Source organism: Aplysia californica, unplaced genomic scaffold (assembly GCF_000002075.1).
Source record: "Aplysia californica isolate F4 #8 unplaced genomic scaffold, AplCal3.0 scaffold00570, whole genome shotgun sequence".
NCBI classification, from domain to species: domain Eukaryota; kingdom Metazoa; phylum Mollusca; class Gastropoda; order Aplysiida; family Aplysiidae; genus Aplysia; species Aplysia californica.
In genome coordinates this window covers 320,136-327,352 of record NW_004797840.1, presented here as the reverse complement: position 1 = coordinate 327,352, position 7,217 = coordinate 320,136, and the positions used below count along the sequence as shown (strand labels likewise).

General features: G+C 41.6%; 1 protein-coding gene across 1 annotated transcript in view; it reads right to left on the bottom strand.

Moving 5' to 3' along the window:
- Positions 1 to 3,718, bottom strand: part of LOC101864014 — a 10,345-nt gene extending 6,627 nt beyond the window's left edge. Inside the window, exons 1-2 of the mRNA XM_005107028.3 lie at positions 3,567 to 3,718; positions 1,386 to 1,498 (exon numbers count right to left, since the gene is read on the bottom strand). Coding sequence (XP_005107085.1) covers positions 1,386 to 1,498; positions 3,567 to 3,682 — 229 coding nt within the window. The 5' untranslated portion in view covers positions 3,683 to 3,718. The remainder of the gene's footprint in view (positions 1 to 1,385; positions 1,499 to 3,566) is intronic.
- Between the last annotated feature and the right edge of the window lie 3,499 nt (positions 3,719 to 7,217).

Sequence of the window (7,217 nt, the reverse complement as noted above, 5' to 3'; positions counted from 1 at the left end):
ACGCATTCTCTCCTGATGATCTCCATGCTAGAGTCCGGGATACGGAGCGTTCGACGGTGAGCAGTGCATACGGCTGTTTAGACTACGTACGGTTAAGCTGTGTTCTCAGTTCTCGGTTCAGAAAGATCACTAACATAGCAAAGAAAAAAATTGGGGATTCTATTTTCTTTTGGTTTACTGGGTTCGGTTTTTAAACAGACTCCCCTGTATGTTGGGGGGAGGTCAGAAGGGTGGATCCTGGCAAGAGAGAGACAGGGCTATATTATATTATACAGTGGAACTCGGATTCAACGAGGTCGCCGGGCCTGATCTAAAACCCCGTTGAATCCGAGTGTTCGTTATAGCAAACACAAAGTTTTGTGTAGATTATTACAGGCACTGAGCACATAATGTGTCAAGAGAAGTAACAAGTAGTGCCTGAAATGCCTGCACATTATGAGCTGTGTAAAAAAAAAAGATCAATTCATTCAAATGCACGCCTATGTCATCTCGATTATTTGCCAAAAAGGTGTGGTGCTGGGTAGAGCCTAGCACACGGCAACTTTTGATTCCATAGACCAACGCTCAATTCATTTCGTAGATCTACGTCAATACTAGCTATATAATAATGATCAGTTGCTGAGGGAAAAAAAAGACTGTGTGATGCGTTTGTATCTGCGATGTTCAACGCCCGGACCGCTAGTGCGCCCCTCCCCGACACACACACACAGTCACATGTGTGCAGGCCGCCCATCCAACGCCGACACACACCAGAGTAGACACGTGCGCGTGCCAACAACGCATGTGTTGGTATGAAAGAAGGCCGCCGATTGGTTGCATTCAATCGGCTAAGTGAACAATAGTTCACGATGCAAGTGCAATGGATGGTTTTCGGGAATAGATAAAGTTCGTTCTGGGAGAAAAATAAGCGAAGCCACGTCTGTGGGGGCTGTTCCCCCTGGAAGCGACCTCGTTGAATCCGAGCTTGCTGATTTAAGTGCTCGTTGAATCCGGGTTATTTTTATTGATTTTCACGAAAAAAAAAACGGGGAATCTATCTCTTCTCGTTGAATCCGAGTTCTCGTTGAATCCGAGCTCGTTAAATCCGAGTTCCACTGTAACAAGACGTTGTTCTTTTAGCGTTGTAAGAGTTTTATGGTACTTGCAACACAATAAGGTCATTTTAGTGCAGGAGATTAGAGGTGTTACAAGAGAGCAACAAACACTACAAAAGGAGGGGAGATTAGGACGTAAGATGTTTGATAGGAAAGAAGGAACAAACCACACAAGAGCACCCTCCAACCACCCACAGATATTGTTCTTTAAGTCAACAGCTCTCATTATAACTGTGCTTGACTGTATAACTTGATTATAAATTAATAAATTAATCATACAACGTAACTCACTGAATTCTACGTGCATTTGTGGCTCACTCCTGTCTGCCTTGATGTCAAATTTGAACTGTGTTCCTTGGTTAGTTTCCAAGACATTGGGTAAGTGAAGAACAGTTGCCACATCCCTGAAAAAAAAATGTAGGGTAGGTTAATTATGGATCATACTCTACTGCACTTGGAATCAAAGTCAAAGCCTGCAGAGTCAAATTAATGAGGATAAAAAAATTCAGACCTCAACAAAATATTTTTTTAAAAGAATATAAGTCACAAAACAGATCACAGCAAACAGATCAACAACATAACATTTTTATATTATCAGCAAACCCCATTCTGGAGGGCAATTCAAGAATAGTAACATTTTTATCTTTATAATCAAGAATTCTCGCAGAAAACACACTGGCAGAGAAGAAGTAATCCTTAAAAGACGGTGGAGATGGATCGGTCACATGTTCAGAAAGCCTTCAGTCAGCATCACAAGGCAGGGGCCGGGTTTATGTCGCCCGATAAGCCTATTTCGGCACCTCGACATCGTTCTGGTCCCTGGCTCAGTGCATGTGCGCCGAGCATCATCTCCCGTTCAATTCGGGTCTCGTGTCAGATCTGCATTCACACAGCTCAAGTGTGTGTGCATCAGTCTGCTTGAGTTTGTGTGCGTTTATGGCCTTCTTCTAGAACCGCCTGCGTTGGTTTGTAACCGAGGGATACGTCTCACTCAGTACACGCCAAGTTGGTAGCTTTAGATGTTCGTCCAATAAAATTATAGAACAAATTGATCCACTTAGACATGAGGAGCTCGAAAGGATAGTCAAGAAACAAGATTTCCATTTTTCTATACAAAATCTTTCAAATCAGCTTGATTTTGTATGAAATGATACTACCGGTACCTGATAAAAGCTTGTTTGATAATTTTGAATACCATTGTGCAGGTACAAAGAACAATTTAATTGTGGCCTAAATAAGCTAAACCCCCCTCCCTTACCTTATTTAGGCCACACTGTGGCCCAAATAAGCTAAACCCCCCTCCCTTACCTTATTTAGGCCATATGTGGCCCAAATAAGCACTCCCTTTAATTTGAGTGCAAAACATTAGGAAATTAACTATATATTATCCCCTTCCGAACCCAAGGTCTTTCATAACAACAAGAGCGTCTAGAAAGGTTATTCGAATGGGCGTAACTACTCGTAATGTCTTATCAGCTTATGAGAGGGGGTTATTCATGTGTTTGTAACAGTTTATAAATAGAAAGCTATGAAAGATAGAGTGTTATTTTCATCATCGATTAACACACTCCCACATTATTCATGTCGAAAACACGTGTTTCCAGGCGCACGCGCTGTACACCAACAGTAGGCCTACACACTGAGTGACCCCGGCGGCCTGCCCGGAACGTCCGATGTAATCGGTTGCTGATAAGATTCGCATCTCAGCACAGACACAGGACAAGAGTTAATGCTGGAATCTGCAAAGGAAAACAGGAAGCAAGGCAAACCAAAAAACATGTAGTGCTGAGAGGTGGCAGAAGACTCTAACGGATGTTGGGGCATACACGCGGGGACAGCTGGGATTCGTGGAGGACTATAGTTAGCGGCCTATGTCTTTTTTTTTTTTAAAGTGTTTTTTGGCACTTGCAACACAATAAGGTCATATAAGTGCAGAAGATTAGAGGTGTTACAAGAGAGTAACAAATACAAAAAAAGAAGGAGCGTAGATACAGACGATAGATGTTTGATAGTGAAAGAAGAAAACCCCACCAGAGCACCCGCCAACCACCCACAGTGGGGTCACATGCCTTAATCTTAAAACGAAAGTAGTTACATCTTTTAATTAGAGTGAAAGGTAAAAAGAGGGACAGTGTTTGCCTTCATTTTTTAAAAGGTCCCGGGTTCGAAACCTGACACTGACAGCGAAAAAAATGTTCGACTCTTCACTTTTTTCGGTTCACCTCCTTTCCTGTTATAAATAATTTAGTCATGTTCTGCCATTTGTTTTCATCTCCACTTTCTCCCCCACACCCGACCTCCTCTTGGTTCCTCTCTCCTCTAACTTTTTTCTACACTGAGTGCTACTCCTGGCTCCTTACTGCTGTCCGTCTTTCATAATGAGTCAAGTAAAACTTGAACTTGAATTTGTACAATTATGGACAGTTTCTTCTAATGTGAGCATTTTGCTTTGCACAGCAATAAATGAACTACCTGACAGATGCAGATGATTTCAAGTAAGGGTCAAACACAAATTGTATCTTCCTCACGGGCCGCAAATGCATGCGCTTCACAAGGAAGGTTGTGGCCTTCCGAACAGCGAACGCCATTTTTGACGGAGTGAGGTGTGAAGTGTGAAGTGAAGGACAACCGGAAACTAAGCATGAAAAACGAAAGTAAAACTTAAAACGCTCATACTAATTGCCGAAAGAAGCTAGGTAAGCGTCCTAATAATTGTAAACTGGATGATTAAAACCTTATTCCCAAAAAAATATTTTAACAACAAAGTAAGAAAGAATCCAACCTATTATAATTTGAAAAAACTTAATGCAGCGGATTGATATTCTGAGCCCGTCAGCCGTACGTTAAAGTTGTGAGCGCCTGTAGTACTCGTGTCACGATAGAGGTGTAATCTATTACAACCGGCGGGAATGGGGTGGGGTCAGGGGCGAAGCGTCTATATAATCAAATAATCACTGCTTCCCTTCCTAATTTCGAAACATTGTCGCTGTCAAATTCATTCTTAAACGTAAACCTCTTAAATTAAATGTAAAAAGACGTTCGTAATCAACAATGAACAGTATGCCTAACATTCAAAACGGTTTCACGGCCACAGAAATAGCCTCCTCACCCCTCTCGGGCCACTCCATAAGCAGTCGCAAGCTTTGATTAAGTAAGCTTAAAGTAAGGCTGGAAGAGTCTACCAATAGCATTGAAGGGAACATGTGCATAGCAGTCAAAGCTGTTTCATTGCCGCATATACCCTGTTCACCCCTTTGGGGCCACAGTTATAAACAATCGCAATCCCTGATTAAGTAAGCTAACTAACACTGGTCGAGTCTACCTCACAAATGTAAGGGGAACTAACTCCTAATAATCTCTTGACTGTTCCATGTGCTTGTTTGTTGTTTTTTTCCTCGACTTTTCACCGTCCTATAATCAGATCGTGACCTCGATTATGACACCAGCCCCTGACCGCGAAAGGCTAACAAAAACAGCCAAATGTGAAATTTAAAAAATGATAACTGTCATGTTCTACCAAAGAGTTAGACTCACTGGTAGATCTATAGCATATAGATCTAGTACTGACATCTTTGTTTCTTTGCTTTGTGTTTATATATTCACATCTAAAGTTAAATTTAATTTTAGTTGGAACTGATATTTAAAAAGATACTTTCCCGATTATTTTGGCAGTTGAACATACAATATGAATTCCGGATTTGTTTTCATTCACAACTCAGAGTCGCCGCCTCGAGTAAGATTCTTGTGTGATATCTACAGGCCATATATCTGATTCTGATCCCGTTTCACTTTGATTACCCTGTCAAACAAGTCAGCCTTTGCCCCTGGGTGGGGTGCGCTTTCTCCGGATGGGTTAAGCCGAGGAGGGGAAGAGGATAAATGCACAGGCCTTAGATTAGTGGTACATGTACTTTTACTTCCATACAACAATTTAATTACCCCTCACAACTCGAAATCGGTGGGACGCAGACATCTTTTCGTTCTGTATGATTTTCGTTATATATAAGAATTTGATATGCAAAGAAAAATCACCTGTACAGGTAAATATGTGGACCTGAAAATCTGCTTGCTGAATGCATGTTTCACTCTGTGGATGTTCACTTCGTGCATGCTAGTCTGTATTTATCTCGTAATTATCAGTGTACATTAACTAACCCTGCATGGATCTTTGCTTGTTTGTACGTATCTGGGCTGTGCAATGTGCAACTCGCCACTGTGTGTTGCGTGAAGCTCATGCACAGGCTGCACCTACTGTCACGTTGTGACACGTAAACGTCCTTGTGGCCCAGTAAAGTTAAGTTTCAGCTGGGGTCATGAACTGGAAATAATAATTCAATGTCGGTAACATGTCTCATCAAAGGCCAAAGGTAAACAACAAAAGCCCACCGAGCAGGAGCAAGTTCTTATCAGACTAGAACATCGTCTGATCATATATCTCTCCCTCTTGTCTTTCTCCACCTATCGTCCAATCTGCCTCTTCTACTTACTTGGTCTGTATCTGCTTCTAAGCGTTTTATCTCTGTCAACGTGAGTAATGTATGTACAGTGCAGCCTCTCTATAACGACATCGTCAGGACTAGAAAAAGTGTTACAGAGAGGTGTCATTATCGAGAAGCAACCAAAAGTTACTAATGATATCATATATCAGGAAAAAATCAGGACCTGGGTACCATGTCACTATACAGAGAATCTCGTTATATCGAAGGTCGTTATAGACAGGCTGAACTGTAGATCTGTATTAACTCCCCACTCCATCACCTCTTTTTGTCCCTCTTTCTCGCCCCCTCGCTGTGTCAAGCTTTGTAAGTTTTGAAGAAATTGACACCCATAGACATTGGTGCCATGCCACAAGCCCTGGATGGTGAAGGGCACCTTCTTCCCCTCACAGAAGCTCCACCATCAGTTGAGGCTGGTTGAGGCTATGTCGTGTTACGTCATAATATTATCTTGCCATTGAACCGGCGTCTGTGGATACTAGTGTGGTCTAGTGCTGTCGGTCAAACGCGTTTCCTTCACACTCCCAACTCCCCGATGGTGAATTTTATCGAGTACGATGTACATATTATTATCTCGGTCTTTCTGCTTGAATGTTAAATCTCTCAACTCGGGTTGACCCTAGGTTGTTGGACATGGTCGAAGGGAGCCTCCTGTATTATCTAAGGCGTGTCGATAGATGAGTTCACCTAGGCCTACATTTAAAAAAAAAAGTGTGCTGTTGATAAGAACTAATACTAATAGTCTAAGCACAGACGCGCAGACACTTTTGATGAATGATCCATGCAAAATATTATTTAATAAATTAAAAGATAAGAAAGGCATGAAATTGCACCCCCCCTCCTGCCCTAGAGAGAGAGAGAGAGAAGAGGAGAGAGAGAGAGAGAGAGAGAGAGAGGGGGGGGGGTCTTTATAAAAACAAAATTAATGAGGAATTGGTTTACCTTTTCCTTTTCACTGCACGTTTTTGCTCGTTAGGCCTATTGGAAAGCTATATGATACCAACATCGCCTGAGCACCAGCTCCTCTCCATATTTATGTGAGGCAGCGTGGTGGAATCAGGCTCTCGTCAAAATAATCAAATTGAAGAAACTTGCATTTTTCTGCAGGTTTGTTTATTTTTATCAAATTTTTGTTTTTGGCTCAACACCTTTCATGCTCATTAAAGAACTCATTTCTGAGTGAATTTTTCCTGAAAAACGTTGATTAAAGGCACTAAAAAATGTAAATTTTCACTTGACCTGGACTCTTAAGCTAAGGAAATAACTAATCTTTGGCTGCCATTTTCTCACTAATTTTGCCTCTTAAAACAGGTGACCCACACCTCCTTCATTCGCAAATATCTCGACTTGTATTTAAGATAAAATGGATATTTTTTTTCATCCGAATAAAGACAAGTGAACAAGCTTTAAGATGATACCAATATCTCTAAATGCCAAAAAATTGACGAGAGCCTGATTCCACCACGCTGCCTCACATATATGCCCCTGCTCTTGCTTGGCAGTGCCCGGTCCAGCTCTGTCTACTACACATGCCATTTGTTGCACATAATTATGAGCCCAAGTATGTAGAGCATGCTTTTGAAATTTCAGAAGATGAAGACCAAACGCTAGTGAATGGTCTACAATT